Below are 27,897 nucleotides of genomic sequence, written 5' to 3' on the forward strand. Positions count from 1 at the left end.
TTGTTGCTAATCCACAGAAAAGCTCCGTCTGTCAGTGTTCTCCAGCGTTTCAGAATAACGCACCATTTTCACTTCTCAAATCTCCCCATGCTACTGTACTCTTTTTAATGTAGAAACGTTTTAAGAAAATGAAAAACAAAGGCACAATGAATTTCAACTCATTCTTTTTTAATATGCACAAGAGTTGAAGGAAACAATGAGCCACCTTAAAGAGAAATTGAATCTAAAATTTATAAAAAGATATAAATAATCAGAGGCCAAAATGCTATCTGTCACATTTTAAAACAAGTTTCTTTAGCAAGTAAAAATCTTGCAATGCACATAAGCTTGTATCGGTTTCTGATACAAGACAACTCTGCTCTTTAAAGTGGCTCTTTCTAGGCGTCTAGATATTTCATGAATGTACACCTGCTAAAGTTTTGTTCATCAGTAATAAATGGCTATTCCAGAAAGCTCCGACTGCATTCCAAATCCCGACATCTTTGCAGTAGTTAGCAGCCAAAACATAACTACATTAGTCCAAATGCAATTTTTCATCCCTTTACAAATAAATGCACAGGGAAACGAAGACATTTATGCCCAGTCACAACAGCAATAAAACCCATTCCAATAATGGTATCATCTTTATCACGATACGCATGTTAAAAACAAAACTCCCTGTTAATTTCGACAGTAAATACAATGTTATTATTCTGCAGAATATCCCAGATGTACAGTTAGCAGCCACTGCAGCTTTTATACAAGCCTTATATATGACAATTGGAAAGATATACTTTTTTTTGTACAATTTAAGTTGTAGCATGTAACCTTCAAAAAGAAAAACAGAAAAAAAAAAAAAAAGTATTGCAAAGGTCATGGGCCACATGATTCAATTATTTCTTTAATTTTAATACTCTGTAATTGCTGCTTTTCACAATTATTAAGCACAGGTTACAGTTTTGAAGTGTGCGTAAGACTGAATTACTGCAAACTTGGAAGCTCCACAGATTAAACCCAGTACAATCCAACCATTGTCACTACTTTTTTTTTTTTCTCAATTTAAACTAAAAATATATAATCAATTCTAAAAAGGAAACAAATAAAACAAAACAAAAAACAGCTGAAAGCAAGATCGGTAGTTATACATTTTAGGAGAGGAATTATCAGGACACTGCTCAAAAGTTTAACATCAGAACTCCTGCTTTCGTCTTGAAAAGCGTAACGGAGGTTGTATCTCAAAATACCATGCACAGCGTTTGACTACTTTGCTTTGAATGAGCAGGAACACAGGTTGAAATTAGTAGTCAAGCGGGACTTCAGTCTTCATTAAGTGTGATACTTTGTCAAGTGTCAGCTCCAAACAGAAGTTCAGTTTTTATATTGTGTTTTTCCTTTTCCTTGTCCCCCAGACCTACAAAAATGAATGCTACAAAGGTTTTTTTTGTTTTTTGATTTTTTAAAGAATTTAAGTAAAATGAACCATTTCTCCTCTTTTATCATTTGTCTTTTCCCCACAAGTAATTTTGTTCATTGTCTTTTTACATTTAAAAAAAATCCCATCTTCCGAAATGATTCTCAAAAAAAAAAAAAAAAAAAAAAAAGCTGAGGCGATGGATGACAAAAGGTTCGCCCATCCACGTCGACATTTTCTCCTCCACTTGCATTCTTCTCAAAAATCAAAGCTCTTCAGCCGTAATCTGGAGATCATTTCGCCACGTGCCAAGTTCTGAGTTTCAACATCTAAAAACAGGGATACTGGTTTTAAAAGTGATTACTGGAGTTGGTGGTGAGAATGTGATACCAGGGAAGGAAAGGCAAAAAAAAAAAAAAAAAAAAAAAAAAAAACACATTTGAAAATGCTAGGATTTTTCTCTTCACTGATATGATGGCAAATAAAATGGGTTCATATATTCATGCACACGTAATCCTTAGTCTGTGTGATAGCAACGTTTGGCAACTGCAGAGTGACTGACAAGAGGCTTTTATTTCTTACTTTAGAAGCATCATTCGAAGATGCACAAATTGTCTTTTGATCCTTCAGTGCTTTTTTTTATTTTATATATTTTTTTTATTGTATTTTTTTCTGGTTAGTGAATCTTGTGGTGTATTGAAGTTGGTAGGTGGTGCAGAGCAGCTGTAAAATCCAATTCTCCTTAAAATTTGAACTCCTTGGTTTGCAGATTGGAGGCGGGGTCAAAATTGAAGGTTCCTCCTTGAGTAGCTTCAGGGATCAGGCTGGGATCCTCATCGATCTGCAACAGGAGGGACGGGCAGCAGTCAGAATTAGGGTCGCAACATCACAAGACAATGGCTTCAAACATGCCAATAAAATATCAAATTAATGCATAAGCTATACTTTTTCTGTGGCACTGAAGCAAGTTAAGAAAACGCAGTTGGATTAATGTGTCAGTCACATGAATAATGATAGCCCATGCAAAGCTTTTTGTCCACATTACCTTGGTTTAAACATTTGTAAACAAATCTGTTAATAAACATGACTGTCTTGCTTTTACAATGGAGCTTGAATTGCCTAAAATATCAGTTAGAAAAATAATTGAGTGAATCAATTTCTCAAATCTGAAAACGACATCACTCATAAGACTCTACATATATTCAAGATAGTTTTAAATTGAAAGTTCCTCTCCATTAACTTAAAACTGCTTATCTTAAAACATCAAGTCTTCACTGAAGATTTAAGGGATGTGCAACAATGTAAGACTGCTACTTTTCACTTCAGTTACTTACATCATCTGCTGAAAAGTACTGATCGATAATTTCAAATGCTAATTTGTAGATGTCTTCATTTTCATGCTGCTGCAGATTTTCTATTTTCTCCAAACCTGTAACCATTACAAAGACAAGAAAAAACATTTAACCACAAAAGCAAATCTACGACATTAACTACAATTGATTTTCCAGGGTGACTTATAATAAATTAGATACTACGGTTTTGTTTACTTAAATAATGTTCATGTTTTAAGTCCCACATTTCTGATTAAAAATAAAGTAGTATTAAAAGGAAATCAGTTAATTCCAGACTTTTATTAGGCAATAAAACACTAAAGTAAAAAACAGATTGAAAAGAATGGTACTACATATCCAGTATACCAGATATTGCAGCCGACTGTTGTAAAACCATTTAAAAATATGGGACAAAATGTCTGAAGGAAATTATGGAAAGATTAAGAATTTAATACTGTTTTGCTAGATTCATTTAGTAGGAAAGGATTACAAAAACCATTGAAGGGGTCAAACTTGGTAAACATTAGTACCTCCACATCCACAACAATTCTTTCAATTGGAGGAGTTTATTTTAGGAGGCGTGTGGAAGCTCGTTTACAACCACCTAAAAATAATGCAGGACCCTGGAGATCAATAAAATCCAACAGCAGAGCAGGCTGAACGGCTGAACTGTTTTGTCTCAACCTTGGCAGTGATCTTATACAGTGAGGGAAAAAAGTATTTGATCCCCTGCTGATTTTGTACGTTTGCCCACTGACAAAGAAATGATCAGTCTATAATTTTAATGGTAGGTGTATTTTAACAGTGAGTTAAGTATTTGACCCCTTCGACTTAGTACTTGGTGGCAAAACCCTTGTTGGCAATCACAGAGGTCAGACGTTTCTTGTAGTTGGCCACCAAGTTTGCACACATCTCAGGACGGATTTTGTCCCACTCCTCTTTGCAGATCCTCTCCAAGTCATTATGGTTTCGAGGCTGACGTTTGGCAACTCGAACCTTCAGCTCCCTCCACAGATTAAGGTCTGGAGACTGGCTAGGCCACTCCAGGACCTTAATGTGCTTCTTCTTGAGCCACTCCTTTGTTGCCTTTTCTGTGTGTCTTGGGTCATTGTCATGCTGGAATACCCATCCACGACCCATTTTCCCATCCAATGCCCTGGCTGAGGGAAGGAGGTTCTCACCCAAGATTTGATGGTACATGGCCCCGTCCATCGTCCCTTTGATGCGGTGCAGTGTTCCTGTCCCCTTAGCAGAAAGACACCCCCAAAGCATAATGTTTCCACCTCCATGTTTGACGGTGGGGATGGTGTTCTTGGGGTCATTCCTCCTCCTCCAAACACAGCGAGTTGAGTTCATGCCAAAGAGCTTGATTTTGGTCTCATCTGAGACCACTTTCACCCAGTTCTCCTCTGAATCATTCAGATGTTCACTGGCAAACTTCAGACGGGCCTGTACATGTGCTTTCTTGAGCAGGGGGACCTTGCAGGCGCTGCAGGATTTCAGTCCTTCACGGTGTAGTGTGTTACCAATTGTTTTCTTGATGACTATGGTCCCAGCTGCCTTGAGATCATTAACAAGATCCTCCTGTGTAGTTCTGGGCCGATTCCTCACCGTTCTCATGATCATTGAAACTCCACGAGGTGAGATCTAGCTCGTTACCTGTATAAAAGACACCTGGGAGCCAGAAATCTTGCTGATTGATAGGGGATCAAATACTTATTTCCCTCATTAACATGCAAATCAATTTATAACTTTTTTGAAATGCGTTTTTCTGGATTTTTTTGCTGTTATTCTGTCTCACTGTTAAAATACACCTACCATTAAAATTATAGACTGATCATTTCTTTGTCAGTGGGCAAACGTACAAAATCAGCAGGGGATCAAATACTTTTTTCCCCTCACTGTAAGTACCACGCTGACGTGGACAGGGGTGTCTTACCTCCACACTCCTCTATGATTTCAGCTATTGTGCTCGCCTCCTCTCCAGCCATGATCAAGATGTTTTTCAGTCCATCAAGAACCACCTGGACGACCTGCGAGTCTTTCACCGAGAGCAGATTACAGAACGGAGGGATGACATTTTGCTGAACCAGATACTCTACCTGCACAAGCCGGGGAGAGAAGGAGGAATACATCAAACAGAACTACAAATGAAAATTAAGCAGTTTAAAATGAAATGTTTGCATGGGCAAGCGTCTGGTTTTAAAGGGTAACAAAGACCTTATCAAATTGTACAGGAGTGAATATACACACGTACTTCACAAGGATGCCCTTACCTGATCCTTCCTTCCACTTATTGTTAAATTACTAATTGCCCAGGCTGCTTCTTTTTGTGTGCCGAAATCCCCCTGTGAACAGACATAAAAACCAAGATGAAAAAGTAGTCAACAGCATTGATGAAGTACTATATTTACCATCTGTACAGTGCTTCGGAGGTCATGGAAGGTAGAGTATGTGAAGCAGAGAGGTTGCTCTCCACATAACTCCGCACCGGAAGGCTCTCTCTTGAACGGAGCCATAAAAGGCCTGGGTACGGTGTGCTTCGCAGACACAAAGCAGAAGAGCAAATGCCTCGGCTCAGCAACACGAGCCAAGCCTTCTCCAGGCGAGGCGCAGTCTTCTGGCTTTTATTTCATTCGAAACCATTCACTACTTCATGGATTACATTACTGTTTTATTGGGTTTAGTATTTAGTACATTACTGGGCATGCTCAGTGAAAATTATCAAGGGTTGTAAGGTTCGCAAGGGTGATTGTCGATTTAAGAGACCGATTGACAAGGCAGGCTTCGCCACCAACATCTCACCTTGGCCAGCTGATGTATGATCATGGGAATCAGGCCAGCATCAATCACGGCCTGGACTTGCTGCTGGTTGCCGGCTGTGATGTTCGAGAGGAACCAGACGGCCTCCTGAAACAGAATACAAACAAACGTCAACAAGGGCAGTGCATGCTGGGAAGGTGCTGAGCTGAACATGAAAACAAAGATGGGAGATACTTCTCTGACAAATCGGAAATGATGCCACAAAGCAGCAAGGTGAAATGGCACTGATTACCTGGAGTAAAATGTTACAAGCAAACCGATCTAAAAGATTACGACTATAATCTATATAATCTATGACTAAGTGTGTAATGTGATGACAGGAGAGGGTGCTAGAGGTTAATGCTCTTCAGGCACTGGTTAATGAGTTTTGATATTTTGTAGACACACAGAACTGGCAGTTAACTTTAAAACTTCCCGAAAATCAGCCTGAGTAAGGAACAAATACTATAGAGATCAGTTGAAATGTATCCTGTGAACCTTCACCAGGGGGTTAAAATTTCAACATGATACTGTGAGCTCTCTGTCCCTCTCCACAGTCCCATGAAACCATCTGAAACAGACCGACTTAAGCAGCCTGGTGAGCAGGTCAGAAAATGGTAGTGCTGGGCCCTCAGGAATAAAACTTGTATTATCTCCTGTTCCAGCAGTTTAATTAGGAATTAAATGAAAAGATCATTTAAGGCAATGTAACAAATGCACATGTGTATTTGACAAACACTGATTACAGAAGAGAGGCCTGTGTTTATATACTTGGCAAACAAGGTATGTTATAAAAGCTAGCAGCCTGCTGAAGTCACTTCTCTGCTCTGAAACTCATACTTTACCTTGTTTATCTTCTCTTTCGGGTGTGTCAGCAGGTTGGGGAAGTGTGAGAGCACATCACAGTTCAAAACCACTTGGGTCTGCTCGTCCGTGCCCGTCACAATGTTACCCACAGCCCTCAGAGCGGCAGTCTGTGCAGGGGAGAAAGCAGCTCATTAGCACTGCACAGAAATTAGGCCGGCATTAACACAATAAACGACAGCTTCTCCCAAGAGTCTGACAATTTAAGATGCACAACCCTGTGAAGAGCAAGCATGAAACCTTGCAAAGGCAAAGTAAAATCATAACAGAAGACAGTCTAAACAAATGAATCCTGAATGAAATGTTGGGGATTACGATCAGGAAAATGAAAGCAAGAATCTTTTGCATCTTTGCTTAACAAACACTGTTCTGTTCCAAGATGGCTAGATTTCTGAACACAAACCTTTAATTCTGTAAAAAGAATGACAAAAAAATGATCTTTAAAATGTTTTCAGTTTTTCCTAGGACTGAGACCCAGTCTTTTTAGATAGTTCATATGCTCCAATCTATGCTTATTTTCAGTTTCACTACTCAAAATTATTCGGTGTAGGAGAATGTAAAGGGGGGCAAAAATAACAGTCCAGAACATGGCCCTAAAGAAAAGGGAAGGAAACACAAATGTTGTTTTCTTGATCTAGAATGTGAGGGCAACAAAAATAAAAATCCACCTGCTTAACACAATACTGGTAAATTCCAAACTGGGGCTGGTATTGCACAAGCCACGCAGCTCTTGAAAAGGGAACAATACTGCACTGTCATGCCACTGAGCGGCACAGAGGCACAGCGGGTGAGCGCCAGGCCAGATCTGCGCAGTGATGACTCAGCCAGTCAACGCACTCTCTCTCCCTGCTGGACCAAATCAGGCTTTGAATCATGAGCTCATTCCCCAAGGCATGTGCTGCCTTCACGCCGGCCAACACAGAAACTGCTCCATCTGTAGAGGCCATGTACTGGATAAACCAACAGCTTCCTTCTAAAGGTTTCTTAATTTCCACCAAGACACAAATATTCATGCTCAGCCTACACGATTTCCCCCCCCTTTCACAATGATCTTGAAAGATTGATTCAAAAAGGGAGATCTGACCATCGACATCACCCAGGACTAGCTTACAAAGGACCTTACTAGCTCCCACTGTGCAATTTACACTATTTACTGTACAGTGAAACCATTTTGAATTGCCTAATTCGTAAATATGGGCCTAAACTGGAGGTTTTCAGTTTAAATCAAAACTATTTTCTGGTCAACTGTAAGCCATGCATGCATGCAAACTACATGATCCACACCAGATCTCTATACATACATAAAAAAATACCTTTCAAATCAAGGGGGCAAAAAATGCCCAATACAAAATAATATTGTGGTTAAAACCTGTTTTCAATAGCAAACTTGGCATCCTTACCTGAACTTTGACCTCTTGGTGGCTGAGAAGTGGGACTAAGAATGGCACCACTCCGGAGTCTATAACCATCTGGATCTGCTCATTCCCTCCATCTGTCAGGTAGGACAGGGCCCAGACTGTGTCTACCAGGATCTAGCAGGAAGAACAATCATGTGTAAGGTTGACTGAGGCTTAAACTTCATAGTCTCAGTAAAATTACTCGAATATCAGAATTGAGTACAGAACGGGAAAAATAAATGTTGTAACCATTTCTATTATTCCAATAGGCCCTTTAAGAAAATGTTATATATAGTATTAATATGAAAAATAATTACAGTGAGGGAAAAAAGTATTTGATCCCCTGCTGATTTTGTACATTCGCCCACTGACAAAGAAATGATCAGTCTATAATTTTAATGGTAGGTGTATTTTAACAGTGAGAGACAGAATAATAAAAAAAATCCAGAAAAACGCATTTCAAAAAAGTTATAAATTGATTTGAATGTTAATGAGGGAAATAAGTATTTGATCCCCTATCAATCAGCAAGATTTCTGGCTCCCAGGTGTCTTTTATACAGGTAACGAGCTGAGATTAGGAGCACTCTCTTAAAGGGCGTGCTCCTAATCTCAGCTCGTTACCTGTATAAAAGACACCTGTCCACAGAAGCAATCAATCAATCAGATTCCAAACTCTCCACCATGGCCAAGACCAACGAGAGGATCCTTGAAGAGGATCTGCAAAGAGGAGTGGGACAAAATCCCTCCTGAGATGTGTGCAAACCTGGTGGCCAACTACAAGAAACGTCTGACCTCTGTGATTGCCAAAAAGGGTTTTGCCACCAAGTACTAAGTCGTAGGGGTCAAATACTTATTTCCCGCATTAACATGCAAATCACTTTATAACTTTTTTGAAATGCATCTCTCACTGTTAAAATACACCTACCATTAAAATTATAGACTGATCATTTCTTTGTCAGTGGGCAAACTTACAAAATCAGCAGGGGATCAAATACTTTTTTCCCCTCACTGTAGCACACGTGAAACAGGTGCTCTCAGCTCTGCCATTTCTCCATATGTTAGAATTCATTCCCAGGAGTCGATCTTGGGCTTACTAATGGTTCAAGGTCAAAGTCAAACCCGACAGCAGGACTTCACTAGTAAGGAAGCCAGCATCCTTAGAAAAGTGATGTAATCTTTTATATATTCATGTCCCTAAAATAGTTGTATTGTCCATCGTGAATACGGAGTTAATGATTAAGAAATGTGACATGTTAAATTATATTATGTATTCCTTTGTGAGAATAAAGATCAAGAACAAATCTGGTACTTACATTTATATCTGTATGATAGATCAGGACACACAGGGCCGGCAAAATCTGGAAGGAAAACAGAATTAGCGAAACGTTAAAGCAACAATGGACAGGCTATCATCGCTTGGTAATTAGCAGAGGCCGCAACTAAAGACAACACCCTGAACACCAGAAATTCTGCTGTGACGTCAGTACATGGAGCCTCTTCTTACACAAGTGGAAAAATGCCTCAAGTTTGTAGTGTGAAAATCAAAGGAACAATGGGGAACCGAACCCCTCTTTGCTGTCCAGTGTGGAAACACATTTTGAATGCTCTGGAGATGCAGATGTGAACAGGGGGAAGAGTAGGATGATGCACACAGTGGCCTACAGAAACTGGACTGTGAGCCCAGAGAGTTGTCCGAACTTTCAGTTTTGCCATGTAGAACGACAGAAGCGCTACACAATACCTGCCACATACCTTTTCTGGCAGCCATCCAGTCAAACTGCATTCCCATAATTCAACAGGCTCTTGGTATTTATTTAACTTCCATTTATAAACCAATAAATGTAACTGGGATGACTAGCAAAACCCAAACACAGAAGAGATGGCTATCTTGCGTGTGGTTCAAAGAGTCCAAGTTAATTAGTGCCATGGAAGAGAAATGAAACAGGACTCCTAACCTTCAGCAAACCTGTGTTGACAAACACTCACAGCCCTTAAACTACATAGTAGTTTGTATCTCCCTCAGCTAGAGTCCACTCTTAATGAATATCTGTCATTTGATTATATGAGAGAGATGTTCTACCTGCAAAAGGGTTCTAACGGTGGCCTTGTTACAAATATCTTAATAATACGCGACAAAGAAAGGCTAAATTGACTGTGCAACATTTTCTAACAAATGTGAAATACATAGGAAGTGCAATAATACAAAGTGTTGAGCATATAAAAGATATGGAGAACGTAACTGCCCTTTCCTTATTGGAGCACAAGGAGCAAATTATTCACTCCTAACACTTATTTAATGGCTGTGTAATTGATGTCAGTCACAGTGTCACAGCAACACTGAGCAGACTCAGTTGTGATTTGAGAGAGTTTTACTGGAAATGTACTATGTGTGTGCGCAATGGAAGAACTAGTGATTGGATGGGAAGTAATATTAGTCTGGAAATTAGGCAGAATTGCATACATTTTTGGTTTTGTGTAAAACAAACATTACGGAGTTAATAGTAATGGCTTTCTTGAGGATCTTTTTTTTGAGGAAATTCACAATATAAAATTTAAGCAATTATGTGTAAATCTGGGTTTCCTGAGCATTTAGTTGTCAGATCTTAATCCTTTGGATTTTATTCCAACCGAGAACTGAAATTAACTCAAGGGATTATTCATTAACCTGACCGTTTTTAATACACTGTGAATATAATTGTTTTGACCTAGCTCAAAACAATGTAATTGACAAGACTAACAGAAGGGCGCTATCGCTCTTAAGGACTGAAGTGGGAGGTTTGTTACAAAGATCAGGAAGAATAATTTTAGTGCATCAGTCTTCTCATGAAATAATAAAGTCTCTAATTGCAGGATAAAACAAGGTAAAGAAAAGTAAAAGTACAGAAAAACATTCCTATGCCAGCAACTACCCAGCACACCACTGACAATCAAAGCACATTCATTAACCCATGTTCTCTCTTACATGCTTGATTATTTATTCTTAGAACTTTAACTCATATATATATATATATATATATATATATATATATATATATATATATATAATTAGTTAAAGATTTTATAGGGGTTCATTCTGTAAGTGTGCATTAATCAGGTAGTCAAACATTTTGACTGTGGCAGAAGAAAACTACTTAAAGCATTGGCAGCTGGATTGTATGGTGCAGTATTTCACAGACGACAAGTAGGCCATAATTTAGCAAGAGCAATGGCTGTAATTAATTTGCCTACTTAATAAAAAAAATCTATATAAAATGAAACCAATACAGAATCCTTTTTTTTTTTTTTATGTCTTTTCCCAACATGGGCGTGATTTCCCCCTCTGAGAAGTGACAAATTAACACTTATGCACAAGAGTCTACTTTGCCCTTTAATTTCCCTAGTCTTTCAAAACATAGTAACCACTGAGGAAATTAACTCGCACCACTTGAAAGATGCTATGATCCCTAGCAACCGATAACAGAACCCAAAACAGAAGTGTTAAAACATAAAAACTTTCACACTTTGGGATGATAGTACTGGAGCATTTATCACCGCCTGTAGTTTTTCATATCCAGTGGAATCAAGACAAAGTGCTAAACCTACAGGCCGCCGAATGCGCATTGAGCCGTCCGTTCGGACCGAGGCAGCGGTTCTTACCTCTTGCACGGTCTCCATGGGCGGAGGAGGGTCCTTATTCCTGCACAGGTTGACAATGACCCAGGTGACATTTCGCAAGAAGGTGATGGGAATGGAGGGGTTGATGAAGGACAGGAGGGGCTTGACAACTCCCAGAGAGATTACATAGTCTCTACACTGAGGCCCATCCCCTGCAGAAACGACACCAATAGGAACGGTCACAAAGAGCGGACATGGGACGATACCACCGGGCCGAGAGGCCAGCACTGGACCGGTGGTGTGATTTCAGTATTCATTGCTCTACCACAATTAATTTTATATAGTTTTAATTTATTAAAAAGACATTTGTACCAGGTAAATCCTCTATAAGCAGAACATAATGCTTTAACCCAGTTAGGAACTAAACCGGCACTTCTTAATGACGTGTTGGCATTGTGGTGAAAGCTCATGCTTATAATAGTGGGAAATAACCGTCATGGCTGAACACCTAGTGACCATACTCGCTCACGTCCAGGCCACGAGCTACCCATGGCACAGTGTAAACGGCTTATGGTTCGTTACCGCAATATTTAACAATCTTACGTTCACCCCTTTGACGATATATACGGAACAGACCGAAATTCTGAAGTCAGTCAACAAAAACACAAATCCAGAGCCAACAGTCCCGTGGTCTCAATCTTGTCGGGATACCAAAGACAGCACAGCTTTGATGGGGGTCACGGAGCTGGCAATGCTTCGATCCGACTGTACTCACCGATGATATTTCCCAGAGCCCAGACTGCCTGTTCACATACATTCTGGTGAGGCGAGTGCAGCAGCCTCAGGAAAAGTGGTACCGCATCTGCACAACAATACATCCACGTGACACACCATACGAAACATCACTCCAAAACACAATGTTGTGTTTACTGTAAGCATCCATTTAAAAATAAAATCAAAACTTTTAGTTTCTTCCAAAACAGAAGCATCTTGTCAAGATGAAGGCAATACTGCGTGTAGTGTGATGCAGGAAACACATTTTAAAATTATACTGTATGATTATTTGTGCTTAATCCCTTTCTTTTCCCATTGCTTTATACTTTAGACTTGAGTTGCTTGGTATTGGATACTTGGAAAACTATTTTTTGCAACTCCCTGATAAGAAGTTCAGAATGACTTGCTAGTTCAGCCAAATTCTGCAACTGTGACACTGCACTCGTACGGATAACACTTACTGCCAAGCAGTGTATTGCTTCAACCTAAACAAATCTATGGCTTTCAATCTAGCAGAGGTGAGATGGTGGTGATGAAATACAATATTCAGCCTCCGGGAAACAGTAAATCTTATAGTATTTTTTTACACCTGAAACTTGACAGAATATGGTGTGGAAAAAATAAACAAAAATAATAATCTCTTACTGGATTTGACCACGGCTTGAGTCTGTGCTGAAGTACCAGATGCAATGTTAGTCAATGCCCAGGCAGCTTCAAACTGCAAGGAAGGACTGGAAAGGAAAAGGGCACAGTTTATTAAGAGACCGCTACAGTCAAAATGTGACAAGGGAAAAAAGAAAAAGACTACCACTACAGGCATTCTGTGATTGGTATGGTTGGTTATTAGCAACTTCTTTTGGCAAAAGATTAATGTACTATTTATACTTTCTGACACAGCTGTGAATCTGCTGGGTACTGCTTTCGCACTGGACAAGTTACTCTAAAAAAGTGTGGAGCCTGTAAAATGACAAGCTGTGACAAAGCAATGCTTCTTGCTGCTAAAGCTGGTATCAATGACAGGGTAGGGACACATGTAAAGTAAGTGATTTAGAGATTAATATTGAGGTACTGATGCTTAAATCGATTAAAAACATGTCAAAGTAATGGTATTCAAACTTCCAGAGGATGGTTAGGAACCCTCACTCAACCCATGATCCAATTATACACGTCTACTGATGAAAAGCAAGTCCGATTTAGAGACTTCAAATAACTAAATGTACAGAGAAGCCAAATGAAATCTGTCTCTCTCTCTCAACACATCAACACTGCTTCCAAAACATCAGCATCACAATTTCCCACCTCCTGGTGGAGCAGAGGCGTTGTACACAGCCGAGACATGTTAGAGATCAAATGAAAATCGTCGATTCAAATGAAGTAGAACCAACAAACAGGACAGCAGTCTCGTACATCCTAGCACACTTAACATTTCAGCTTCTTGTGCATCTCTCTCTCTCGTTCACTCTGCCCTTCTCCTGGAAAAGCAGCTGGGCCATGACTAAAGTGCTATAGAAAGGCTTACTTGTCATCCCTCTCCAGGCATTTCACTAGGATGGGTAAGATTCCAGACTTTATCAAGTCATCGATGGGGGGATTTCTGTCACTGGAAAGCAATTTTCTGCAAAGACAAGCAGCAACACATTAGAAGCCCATAATGAAAAGAGAAGGAGTTGTGTGTCTTAAGTCTTTATGAAATGCACACATCCTGGATATTTCACCTTGAATCGGGGCATGCCATGTAAAGAAATAACTAAGGAATGGGCCTCATCACTTGCGCAATATGAATACATTTTTCTTCCTGTAGCGTTTATTGATCGTCATAAGCACTGGGGCCCATGAATCACACAACAATATTACACTGTGAGTTAGTGCAGGAGTTGTCTTATGTTGGCTTGTGTATAGCGGCTTGGGGGGGTTAAGACTATTCTAGGACACCCTCTGGCAGCTTCAGCTCCAGTCTCCGTTCAGCTATAATAAAATGCATACTTTCTGATTCATTCTAAATATGATGTGTAAAAAAAACACAGAAAATGCTGTAAAAAGGAAATTGTTAATTTGAAACATAAAATAAAAAAACACGTTTGCAACATTAAAACCAAAATATCAAATTAAAACACTATGCTGAACAAAATAAGAAAAATACCAATTAAGCAGAAGTTATTTTTTTTAAATATCTAAATGTACAGATTAATTTTCACTCTAATGTAAAACAACCTGGGTAATGAACAATTTCACCTCTTATTATGGGCACACACCCAGCTCTTACAACAGTGTGCCAAGCTGGTTCTCAATAAAGCAGACAGACTTTGCAAACGGCTCACTCAGTCACTCACAACGGGGACCAGCACACATTACACCGTGCTCTTGGACTGCACAGTCCATTCAGTGCAAGTGGATTCACTTCAATACAGGGGCTGTACGTTCATTCATCAATGCCCTGCCACTGGTTGGGGCTGCAGCAGTCCTGCACGTTAAATCTGCTTCATTTTATTCCAGAATTAGACCAAAGAAGGGATTGAAAAATAATTGGTCCACAGACAGAGGAAAGCTGTACTTTGAAATAAATTAAAACTTTATTTATTTGATAGATTTCTAAGTGTATGTATTCAAATGTAATTTATTGTTGGAAGGCCTCCGATATGCTTAAGGTCAGGCTGTTACTCACTGACTGTGGCTGGGAATCACCAGGAGTGCTTCAGCACAGAAACCCAGGAAAAGGCTATAATGCTGTGGCAGGCTGAACCAGAATCTTACTACTTAAATGGATGCTAAAAAAGAGATAGCCAGAGATATACAAGTATTACACAATATTTAGATTAAACTAAATGCAAATTTAGTAAAACAATCCCAGCAAGAGGATAAGTTTCAATTAAGAGATCAGTGTTTAGAGAGACATACCAAAAGTATAGTTTGACTGAATGAAAGCCTGAGTGACGCACTGAAGCTTTCGCTGGGTTTTGAGGTACTACAAAGATGCCTTGTAATAAACTGAACAGTTTCATTTTTTCCATTTGCCAGGAACCTCAACAGATATGCAAATCACCAAAGACCTAGGCAAGACCGACTACAAGTGAGACTACTTTTGGGACAAATTTCTATTATGTAAAAGAAGGGGGGGAAAAAACTAACCAAAAGGGAAAGTGTTTGTTCCCCCTCCCCCAAGCACTGCTGGGCCTTTATACACAACCACACTAAGGCAACAATAGGTGTTGGTATTGGCAGGTTATCAAAACATATCTTGGTGAACTTGGGCAACTCATGCTGGTAGCCACACTTACATCTCCTTCCACAATATATCTAAATGCCCTTTACTAATGGCTGCTTAGGATTTATGACAATGCATGACAAGAACTCACTCAGTGTATTGTTTATTAAGCCCAAAAGCAACACATCAAAAAGCACAAGATGGGGGGGGGGGGGAATTCAATAAACCAGATTTGATTCACTGTAGAAAGGGAATTTCACACTGAAAATGTGTATGGATTCTTCCTCCTAGGTACACAAAAGCCCCAGCCATTGCAAAGCGCATAAGCCTGGTTTAGACATACGCCAACAAATTAAAATACCATCTATAGTCGCTGTATGATAAATCTGTTTTTAAGGCAACTAATCAAGCACAATAATTCAACAGAAAGCTCTTGGAAAAGCTCCCCCCTTCCTCCTTACCTTGCAGCCTGCACTGCACTCAGCTGGATCACTGCATTATCACTGATGGCGTTCTTCAACGACAAGAGAGAAATTAAAATCATTTTACAGCACCGCATTTTCCAAGACCAACAGGCAATGAAACAAGGGAACGTCATGCAACTGCTGCTTTTCTAAAATTTCAGAAGTCAACACTACAGCCCTTGAGCTTCGGTTGGTTGGTGCTGCTGCTGGGGTCACACGTTTGCAAAAATGCTCTACCATTGTAATACTATGTAGATTAAGTTTAAGACTTACCTGTAAGATAGCATCTAGTGTTACGTTTTGCTGGAAAACAGAAAGAGAAGGCAGGATTAATTTTACGGTAGCAGAAGGATGAGTAATGCACCATTTCTAGGAGGCCGGGTGAATTTTGGACATGCACAGAAGTCCTGCCGAGGGTATTGAGGACTGAAAAACAAGCCAGCATGTGTTCAGAGTCAATGTAGGGAATATAGCATTTACAGAGGACATTTTGGAATTTGTTGTTGTTGGTCATGCTTTGATATATCGTCACGTGTATAATTTGTATTAAGAATGGAAAATAAAGTATAAAGGAAGTATAGAAAAATTAGCCCTTGAACTATAACATTTTAGTGGAAAGTAAAGCGGAAAGGTTTCTGCTTTTGCTGTAGCAGAGATTATGATGCCACCGAAAGACTAAGAGCCTAAGTAAAAGGAGAGGAGAGTAAAGCATGCCAGAATTATCTTCATGTTCTCGCAGCAGAAAAATCACAACTTGGAGACTGACAATACAAGGAGCAACTGAACCGCCATAGGCAAACCAGCCTCACCCCTTTGAAATCAGCATCTACGTCAGAGTCTTCTAGGCTTTCTTCTTGTGGTACATTTCGCTTCTTCAGTAGGTGTTCGTCTCTTTTGTTCTGGAAGAAATGGGGAAAAGATAAATACAGTACGTTCGAACTGGAGAACTTCAGAGCAGACCTGTTAGTGTCTACAGATGTCCTGAGATTACACGCCTCAGCTGTCAGACTCCATCTCATCTCGCTGGCTTTGCAGATGTGTTTAGGCTTCAGGATGGCAGAGAGCACAACTGTAGGGCGGTCGTTCCCTGAACTGCTGTATTAATAATCGGCGCGGTGGCGGAGAAGTCAGTATTCATTCATACTATTGCTTTAAAATATTAAAAATAAATAAATAAATAAATAAACTAAACTAAACTGCTATTGGCCTGCAAGCAGACCGGTCTTCAGAAGTCAATATGCCAGCTTCAGACTACATAGGCAAGCTTTGTTGTGGAAGCCATTATCTTGCTGCCACGAGTAGGACAGAAACTCTGAAAATGTAATCGCTGAAGATACTACATCTCTTAACCAAATCAAGCCTTTCAAGCAGCCTTAGGCACAGACTAAGAAGTCAAAACCAAATAATCTGTTTGAAAGGCACCCCTCTCGAATCTGATTGAGTGACTGGTAGAGAAAAGCTTCCACTGGAAGGGGACCCAGCCTTTATGCAATCATTTAAGCAAAGGCAACAAGTATACTGCAGATCATGACTCATGTTGGAGTTGTTTTTTTTTTTAAGTAAGTTAGCATGAGGATGTATTTATAAAGCCACCAGACATCCCAAGCAGCAAGAACCTATTTTAAATCCTACATCTAAGCTAGCGTGCTCGTAAACAAACCGGGCTGTGTGTAATGAAGCACCCTGTCAACGTTGTGCTAATGCAGGCTTCCCTCCGCTACTGCTGCGAATTGCTGCCACTGCTTAATATAGTTCTGTTTTGTCAGCCGAGATGCATCTGTTGGCTCGGGGCCTCGGTGCTCTGGGTCCCACCTCGGCACAGACAGAGGGGAATCCTTCCTGCTATCCCCCACAAGCAGAGCGGGGTGCTATAAAGCGAGCAGGCCAAAAGATGGGCGTTTGACACCACATATCTCACAGGATAAACTACCCACACTGGCTACTAAGAGAGATGGATACATTTTAATTACTGCTTTTGTTTTGCTTCAGTGTTATGGTTCTACGTGAATTATAGCAATCAACCCAAAATGGTAAACCCATATAGTGTTATAGAGGAAAATATCAAATCGGTCAAGGATGCAGTGCAGAAAGCGGAGCTCTGATTTACATTCTGACAAGTGGGTTCCAATAGGCAGTAGTACTGCAGAAGTTAATGATTACTATGTCGATAAAGAGCCATAAAAAGGTGCGCCACACTGTCAGTACCATGAAGAACAGGCTGCCCTGAACAGCAGGGAGAAGCATCCCAGCCTCTGCATAATAATTATAACCCTTTCAATGCAAGTCACAGCACTCACCTCTATAGCTTCCTATAGTCTTGGGGGAAAAATACTAATTATGTAATAATTGTACACATTATTCTGTATATATTTTTGTCATTCGTTTACAGTCACATCACTGTCTATTTTAGCCTGGTCTGCTTTTTGCCATTTTGACTATTTCAGGAAGTGCAGCTTCTGTCAAGTCAAATACTCCCAGGTAAAATGAAGGAACTAAGACCAAGCTGAACAGTGGCTTAAGTAAACAGAAATCAAATGTGAGTGCATAAATAAGGACACTGAACAAGAAAGAAAACACTCGGAAGGTAAGGGATCGAGAAGTAGCACAGGTCTAGCTTAAAAGAAGGTGGCTATAATAAAGCACAAGGCTGGCGTGTGGTTTTGTTTGTGCTATCGGTTTCTAAATAAAGATGACTTGACTATGTATAAATGGCAATCCCAGGACAGGCTAACCATGACCAGAGGGGTGAAGGGCCAAGCTGTAAACGAAACCCTCAGTAAAGGCAATTCTACATTTCTGTTCTGTCCGAGGTGGGATATGATTAAATGTAGCTAGCAGCAGCAACTCACTACAGCCATGTCCCAAACCGCTCCCTTGCTCCTTTGTTACCTTCCCTTGCGGGGCAGATGCAGTATGTTCAGCATCTTAAGGGATGCCCAAATTCCTTAGGGAATGAGTGAAAGGAGTTTTGTGCACCCCCCCACTCAAGTGTACACAAGAGTACACTTCTGCAGAAGAGTTTTATGCTGAAGTCCTAGAATTCCTTGCGTTAAAGGCAGAGATAAATGGGGAAATAGTTGGACACGCAAGTTATTGATATTGTTAGGTTATTTAACAGTGTGAAATGTATGTTGTACAGAGTTAGATAAACAATCAAATTCATGAGTTCAAAATAAGTGATTCAGTACCTATCAATTGCCGTCGGGATTACAATTTACCTGTAATTTTGCATTTCCTCTCCCAAAGCATTAGCAAATACAATAATTGCAAAATACAACACGAAAAGCACATTGTTACATTGGAGCTAAAAACAAGTACAACACACAGCAGACAAAATAGCTTTCAATTAATGAATTAATAAAGAAGCAATCTAATTACATGATTTAAGTAAGCAATATATTAAGAAATGCAAGTCATCTACAATGAAAAAGTTAAACCCATCTGCCCAACCAAGTATATGGCGAATGAGAAGGAAAAGAGTATACAATATTTTTTTTTCTTATCTTGCCTGAAGATAAACAAAAATACAGCAAACATGCTGATTGAAGGTTTGGCAGCTGAAACAGACGTAACCTACTCATTGAACAGTACTGCTCATTTCCTGTATAGGTCTTTGTAAAGTAATTAATGTTGAGTCATACTGATCCCTGTGTTCCTTAAACTTTAGTTTAAAATACTTTAACCGACTTAAACGATCACATGGAAGTACTGCTCTGCAGGCTTTTGAGGCCAATTGTAGCTTTAGAGCAACAAGTAAATCCGAGTCAAAAAGTGCTGGCAAATGATGCCAAAAGCAGGAGACCAAGGAAAGAATTATCATTGTATAAATTTAGTTTAAGTAAAATTATTTGGTTAAATAAATAAAACAGGAATAGTAAAAAGTACTATTGTTGTGGAAACATATTCCTGCCTTCTGCGCATTATTCTCAATTTAAAGCAGTGCAATTAAACTAGCCAATAAAAGGCCCAGATTACCCAACTCTTCGGGCAGGCTAAAGATTGGGTTGATGGGGATTAGTAGATGAGTTCATTGCTTAAAGCTCCCTTCTCCACAATGCTCCATGTTAACCCAGGATAATCCGGTGACACCACTGAGCAGCTCAGCAAAACAACACTGACAGGCTCTCAACTGCAACCAATGGACATTGCCGAGCAAATATAACAGCCTGGTGGGGAGGTACACTGGCCCACAGTAACGGGCATTTCCAAAGAGGGGAAAAAAAACAGCCCAACAAATCTCATGTTCCCACGCTGGGCCATTTTAAACAAAATACACAGTACAGTGTGTGGTTGCTTCCAATTAATCATAACCCTACCTCTCTCAATTAGAGAACCTGCTCAGAGCAGATGGGTCCTACAATGTGCATAATCCAAGTTTCGAAAACATGATTATGACAGCTGGTTTTGTCCACATGAAGGGATTCCAATATACAAGCTTGTGATGCACTTCAGGTGTTACAAGCAGTCTCCCTTCCAAACAGTTTCACAGCTTTTTGGTTATTCATCTGAGAAAGGACCTTTAATGCATGGTCCTTGCGTTGCACTTTATGGCATTGTTGAAGAGTTTCACAATAAATATGCAAAACTATTCTGCAAAAGTAAAATATGAAAAAAAAAAAAAAAAAAAGACAATTAAAGTACATTTTTGGTTACAAATGTCTGAAAGCTTGGACTAGAGAAATACAAGTGTAAGATAAGACGTTCTGGCCCAAATGCATAGTATGAGCATTATCTGGGGATGCAGTACAGCGGCTATTAATAGATAGGAAAGAAAAAAAAAAAAAAAAAAGATTACAGCTATGCAGATAGAAGAAGGCCTTATTCTTACCTTTCTCAGTTCTACGGTCACTTCGTTCCGATGTCTTCTCATAGTCTGAAAGAAACCGAAAACAAAGATGAATGGAAACATCGAGACATTCGGGGACCACAATGAGCCAAATCATTCGTAAATACTGCGGCTTGGGGAGTAACACATTGGCGAGTGGCTGGGAGGGAAGACGGCAGAGAACAATAAACTGTCCAGTAATGAGATCAAAGCATTCACCAAATCAGACCACCACAACAAAATGGAAGTTCATAGAGATCAACACAGTGTTAGACACTCCCATGAAGGATACATTTCCTTCCTCCTGTGGCTGACGATGGTAACTGCACAGTGACAGGCATCCTGCCCCAAAACCCTGCTTCCAATCGTCCTAATGAAACCCCACAGTCAGGCTCTGGCACTTACTCAGCTTCAGCAGAACAAAATCCTGCATACCTTGATCCTGATTTTAAGTACATACGCTTCTTGATAAATGATCTTAAGTATGTTCTTGCACAGACATGGCGGTTGCCTTCCATGACATGTGAAACAGAAACATGGCCAAAAAGGAAGTAGTGAACAGTTGACATCTCCATGGGCTTCCATGCATAAATGGTCAATGCAAAGAAAAAACATACCAATGGGGATACACTGAGGGTTCAAAAGCTAGGAGGTTCCTCCAGAAACTGTCTGACATGCTTGCCACCCTTACAGAGCAGACAGAACGAAAAAGCTCAGTGTGATCCGTGTCCAGGCAGTTTCAGTGGATAAAGACTTGGGTTGACGGTGGGGCCATGCAAAATTCCCAGAGAAATTCTTGAAAAATGGATAACATGTCTTTCAACACACCAACTTGAGGATGTTCAAAGCCACTTCAATAAAACCTATCCAAAGAATATTCACACAAGCTCAGTAACACAATGTAGTGGTTAATACAATACACGCCTGTGGTTTATGGTTATTCAGGTCATTGTAATTCTCTCCCTGACTTCACAGGGCCCTGCACATGTGTGGTTGCTCACATATAGTGGCCAAACATGTCAGGTTTGAAAATTCAAGCAGGACGCTCAGGAAAACCTGACAACAGCATCGGACAGAGCCATCGCACGACCATGCACCACCGAAGGACAGCAAGTAAGCATTCCTGAAGTGCAACAGTTCTCTGGTTATTACCTCCCTGGGTCGATCTTTCAAGTCCTCCTCTCAATTATTATTGTTGAATGCCTTCCATCTTGTCAAGGTATGAGAGGAATTCTTACCGTCAGCTTACTTAACAGTACACAATCTCATAAAGGAAAGGTCTTGACTTCAAGGGCCCTTTCACAATAAAATGTAGCTGCTATGAAACTCAATACGTCAAGATTTTATAAACCAAAGAAACAAAACCAGATCACAGATAGCCTATCAGTATGAAATGTTAGAAAAAACACAAATTACGAATATGACCATTCACTCAAGTACCATTTTTAAAATACACAAAAGGAAAGATTTAATGTATTCACTATAATCACTATGGCATTGCATTACACCTTGTGACTTGGTTCATATTACGATCTCAAACACTTTCAAGTGTAATGAGGGTATCCGATTAATCAGAGTTACATAACACTCACACTAGGCATGTCACGGTTTCTGTATGTTTTAGTAAAAACTAAGCCTTTTGGTTTTAGACTACAGAAGATGGTACATCTTTGGGACTTTCTATGAAGCTGATCAAAAACCTAATGGCACTCACAGTTACTCCAGGGCCAATGTTTTAAATGTACAGTTTGCTTATGCAGATGCAGGGATAATTCGACCAGTAATAATTCCGCACAGAATAAGTCCATCTTTGATTTGAAGCATCATGAGCTATAAAGCACTACACTATTTCTTACATAAATGGAAGACTTGGAGCCTGGAGCATCCTGCAAACCTGTCTGATGACGAGTCAAAACCATTAGCCCAGTTAGAAAAATGAAGGACTGCAGAAACATGCCACCGTGTGATCCAAAGCACAGTGGGATCAAAGCAGGGCAGCACAAAAACATCACGCTGTGATCTGAGGCGCTGTCACACAACAGGGGAGTCTGCGACAGCCCCGCATCATCAGTGGGCTGCAAGATGAAGCGAGGGGACAGAATCTGAAGTACCCCTGACTTTCATGACAATGCTACACATTTAAAAATGTGTCTTGGGGATATGTATACGCATATGTATTAGACTAAGAGGTTTCTGCTGCCTCCAAGCAAACAAATATTGCTCTTACTTTAGAGAACTATAGGAAGGTCAGACAATTGCTAATATTGTGATTCAAAGGGGCTTTGCAACAGCATGCTTACAGCTGTAGGACTATCAGGTGAGTAAAGTCATTGCTAACCAAAGAATAATTGGAAATCTTTTATTATTTGTCAGAGTGGTTAGAAAACATTCCACCTTGAGAAATGCTACTGCGCACAATGAGCAAAGTGCAACAGGAAAAGGATGCATGACAGTGTGGCTGTTAGAGACTCCTTTCAGTCAAGAACTATACTTTGCTGCTTCCCACTGCCTCTTCGGTGTGTTGAGTATCAAGAAGCTGCTCAGCTTCTCTGATGTTTCAAAGAAAAGACTATTAATCACACATCTCTTCATTAAAAAGTCTGGATTATGTCAATTAGCCAGTCAGGCCTGGCTATAAGGAGCACACGCTAACAGTGCTGCCCTGGGGATGCATTTAGAGGAAACCCAATCTGCGAGTTGAAGACGTTTCCAAAGAGCTGCAGTGGAGTGCTGGCCTTGTTTATCATCCAAGGCCATGTGGCCGAAGCACCAAATCCAGCTTTACTTTTCAGACCTTGGGAAAGCTTCTTGGTAATTGTTTTGTTCTGTATATCCTGCTTTAGCAACACAATTGTTCTATGTAGGAACATATGGCAGAACCAAAGGAATATACTCTGTAGCTGGCTTACCCACACGACTGATGGTAGTTCATGGTAAACTACTGTGACAGAGGAAGTGGCAAATTCCTCTCACAAATATTGCTGCATCACCACTGCATGCATGTGTGTTATGGATTGTTTTTTGTTTTGTTTTTTTTTAATACAAAATTAACTTAAACACGGTACTGAACTATGATGAGTGAAAGACCTTGGAAAAAATATTTCCCTTTCCGATTGTGAAAGTGTGCACCTGTTGTCAAGAAATCTAACTAAAATCTAAAAAACAAACGAAACAAGTTTCTCTGGTGTTCTTTGAGAGGAGTACATTGTTTCTTGTAAGTAATTTAACTAGTTTTAAAGTAGTGTACAAATACAAAGTAAGAGAAGTCTGCAGTAGAGGTCAGGGCTTTGGACTCTGCTGTTGCACTCTTGAGCAAGGTACTGTACACAGATTGCAGCAGTAAACACATTTGTAGCTGGATAAATGGGTAATAGTATTAAAAAAAAAAAAATTAACAATTGTAAGTTGACCTGGATAAGGGTGTCTACTGAAAAATAGAATACAAAAAAATAACTATCAAGCTAGCACAAAATATACAAAGAAAACTGAATTATTCTGATTAAAAGATAATTGCGGGGGAGACTGGGGGGCAGTCTTTTCTCGATTTAACATTTGCTTTTGAGCCACGCTATAAACCAAAAATACAATTACCAGAAATAATCCTGGGGGACAGCAGAAACCAAGTGATGCTTATTAGGTAAAGTTTATAATGTGAGACAGATCTAATGATACAGAATACGCTGAGGTTTTCACCAAACAAAAGGAAGAGGAATTAATTTCTCAGGCTCGTACTTCTGGTGTGCCCCATGTCGGATGTCTCCTGAAAGGAATATACACTATAAACATTAACAGAATTATTTGAGCATGAGTGTGTTCATTCATTACTGGCTTTGTTTAGCAATTGACAGTCAAGATGGTAAAGATAATGCTTGCATTATGGTAGACTGATATTTCTTGGATAAAGAGGAGTTTGCAAACCTGGTTTGCTAGGCCAAGAAGACAATTAGCTACATTCTTCAAACTTCTTATGTTTTTAGTTTATTAGTACATTAAAAAGACTTATGGTTAATGAGAGCCATTGAAGGAACAAAATATAACCACAATTAACAGACTTATACATCAAGCGTCGATGCTAAAGAGGCTGTATACAAGCCTACTGGACATGTCACTATTACTCTGTGGGAGGCTTTTTTCCTTTACACCTAAACAAAGCTAAGCAACAATGCCATCTTGTAACAAAAAGACAGGACAATAGAAATTCTGATAGTGACATTCTCTCCTTCAGACTTTAAGCCACATATATCACCACCAGCCCCGTCTGATTTTTAAAGAATACAAACAGTTTAACAAATACTTTAGGCAGATCCATGGAAAGGTCCTGTGTTGGTTTCACCTTAAGGTGGTTGTTTTGTTTTATTAAGGTTTGCTCACAGAAGTGCAAACTAGTTGTCTGGAGTGAACTCTGATATCTGATTCTGTTGTGTGATATAGACTTCCAGAAATGCATCAACGTAGTTTATCTTAAATAAGTGGTAGGCTGTGTAATATTAGAAGACATTAATAATGTCAGTTGCTCATATGTTGAATTATTTACATTTTTGCCAAACGATGATGCCATCATTGATATTTAACTAATAAATACTACAAGAAATGACTGACCACCTTCTCTTATTCTATAACAATTAAGGGTTTCTGGGGAAAGACTGCTCAGCTGCACATATAAAAACTTCTACAAGGATATCAGGTGGTACAATCAAAAAAAGTACACAGTACCTTTATATTCCAGTGCTCACAACTGTTGATTTTTCAAGAGATTATATTAGATTATTATTATTATTATTATCCAGGGTGACTTACAAAACATAGGCACAATACAGATACATTGTCATTTGAAATCTAAAATCAAATGTCATTACATTTCTTGTTTTCTTCATTGACTTTGTTAAAACCAAACATATTTTTCATTTAAATCAACCAAGAACCTGGAGTAGCAAAGCACAACACCAATTCTATTTTCTATGAAACACGACAGGCCTCAAAACTGATAAAGCAAAATTAAAAAGTGTCAAAATCCTGATTCACACTTTAAGGGTGCAAACATTCAATGTTCACAGGACTTATATGATGAATCCTATTTGAAGACAACCTGAACTGCAGATAAAGTTCAGCAATGTATATATTCCTGCATTCCTACATTGCTGTAGGTGGAGCAAACTTAAAAGCACTAAAATGTAGTCATTCATGAGATGCATTATATAAGTAGATTACAATCAGGCACATGGCAAAACAGCAAGGACAGGCACACTGGTGGGCTGAGATCTGACAGTATAGATACTTGTAGGCAAACAGTCTGCCAATAAGAAATATCTGGTCAGATCAATGTATGACACAGGTAATATGGGAACTGCATTCAAGTGCAAACTTGTATGACAATAATTACTAATGCAGGACTTGGCTTTAACCTTCATCAAGAAAATGACTGAAACCAAGTCTGCCTCAATACAGTAAGAGCAGGGTGTGTTTCAGGTGACTACACAGGGTGGATACTTTAGGATATGGAGAACATCCATCCTGAATCATATGATTCAGTCATTTTTAAACATTGCAACTTAATAAACCTTAGACAACCTATTCTTTAGGTTTTGTTTTCTCTGCCTATTCAGTGTTATTTTGTGTGCACACTGAATTCACAAGAGTGGTGCACTGACAGTAACATGAACATGTGGACAGAGGTAACTTGAATCCAATAGTATTACCCTGAACATTGTTTCCTCACTCTGCTGACCAAGGTGGAAGATTTAACATCTAAGTTCTGCAGAAAAGGACTGAACGTATAGTGGATGGTTTATTGCAAAGACGTGGCACAGACGTTAAACGCAACACTTCAGTTTAAGCTTGCATCACGTACTCCATTGAACTATTTGGGGAACAGGGTTATTTTACCATTTTACCCTGTGATTGACCAGCATAATCACTAACGAAGCCTAATTTCTACCAAAATACTGCTCCCTGTCACATCAGCGGGCCGTGCACAGTCGTGTAGGTGAAATGCCATGTTTTAATTAAGCGCTACGTTGAACTATGTAATGCAATGTAACCGCAGAGGACAGCGTTAAAACGACGCACCTAAGAGGAAACGGGAGCACCGCTGTCTTTTCTCCCGGCTTCCCAGAGATGCGAGGCCGTTTGCATGTAGAGCAGCCTGTCCTAAGCAGACCAACCGAGGGGAGCATTGCGTCCAAAACAGCGAACAATGTACCCACCTCCCCCGTCGCCCGCTGCACCCCAGCAGCGGCACAATCCTGCACCGACTCCCCAAGACGCATGCAAAATGCGAGGCCATTGTTATCGTAACAATGACAATCCATCACATTCACTCGTAATATTGCCGGGGACTCTCTGGATCACACGCAATGTGTGTCCCATTTACAAAAAGGTTTACGGCCTTGTCGGTGCTCTCCACCGGGGGGGGAAAGGCGTCCTAGCCGAGCTGCCCCGGTTAAATGCGGAATCCGTCTCGGCAGCCGGCATTGGCCATTACCGTCTAACCTCATTTCTCAATCTAGCTTTTTTTTTCATGGACACCCACAGCCAACGCGATATACTGCGTGTGCGGCTGGATGTCTGTCCGCCGGCTTTGAAAGGCCTGGTTTTAGAGGGAAAAACAATCTGCCAGGGCTTTCTTTTTTGAAGAAGAAAGCGACGTCAGTGTGGGGGTTTTAAAGCGCGGTTCGGGGGCAGAGAAGGCCTTTCCTGTAGGCCGCGCCCGCACTGCATGATGATGGTGGGGGTGGAGGTTGTTCCGGCATAAGCGTCCCTCATACCCCCACAGCAGCATCCAGCGATACCCTCCAGCTCACCAGGCCGGGGCACAGCCGCCCATCGCCGGCCTCAGGAGGTGTCCCCCCCCCACCACCACCAGCACCAGCGACACCCTCCACGGTCGGAGCGTCACCTACCTCGACATCGCGTCCCTTGTTTTTAAAGCTCTTGATGCGGTGGTTCTCCAAGCCGGCGTTTTCTGCCATGGCTGTGTGCTCGGTGAGTGCGGTCCGGCGCTCGGAGCTCCAGTGAGAGAGGAGAGACGGTCCGCGGATCGGCGGCGAGGGGGGCGGCCAGACGTAACGGGACGCGGCGGGGTGGGAGGGATAGGGAGGAGGAGCTACGCGAGGCCGCTGACGTCATCAGCCAGGGAGGCCCCGAATTTGTTAACTGAAGTCTGTGGACAATAGATAGGCAGCAATGCATGTCGACATAAATATTGATTTCATTTAGTGTTAGATTGAACTACCACTGTCTTGTTGATGGTCGACT

The 27,897-nt window shown here is 40.3% G+C and overlaps 1 protein-coding gene across 2 annotated transcripts; it reads right to left on the reverse strand.

Moving 5' to 3' along the window:
* Positions 1-147: 147 nt before the first annotated feature.
* kpna3 (karyopherin alpha 3 (importin alpha 4)) lies at positions 148-27,702 on the reverse strand. Of its 2 annotated transcripts, none has more exons than XM_066706211.1 (17): positions 27,543-27,702; positions 20,647-20,691; positions 16,628-16,717; positions 16,092-16,121; positions 15,816-15,868; positions 13,672-13,767; positions 12,798-12,883; positions 12,154-12,240; positions 11,421-11,590; positions 9,098-9,142; positions 7,788-7,919; positions 6,369-6,497; positions 5,527-5,631; positions 4,998-5,069; positions 4,661-4,823; positions 2,725-2,819; positions 148-2,231 (listed from the first exon to the last, which is right to left on the reverse strand). In XM_066706211.1, exons 1-17 carry the CDS (start codon positions 27,609-27,611, stop codon positions 2,133-2,135), a joined length of 1,566 nt encoding a protein of 521 aa, XP_066562308.1. In that variant the 5' UTR covers positions 27,612-27,702; the 3' UTR covers positions 148-2,132. The 2 variants fall into 2 exon arrangements, with proteins under 2 accessions (XP_066562308.1, XP_066562307.1); XM_066706210.1 differs by having other exon boundaries at positions 15,816-15,874.
* Positions 27,703-27,897: the final 195 nt, after the last annotated feature.

Source organism: Amia ocellicauda, chromosome 6, assembly GCF_036373705.1.
Source record: "Amia ocellicauda isolate fAmiCal2 chromosome 6, fAmiCal2.hap1, whole genome shotgun sequence".
Taxonomy (NCBI): Eukaryota; Metazoa; Chordata; class Actinopteri; order Amiiformes; family Amiidae; genus Amia; species Amia ocellicauda.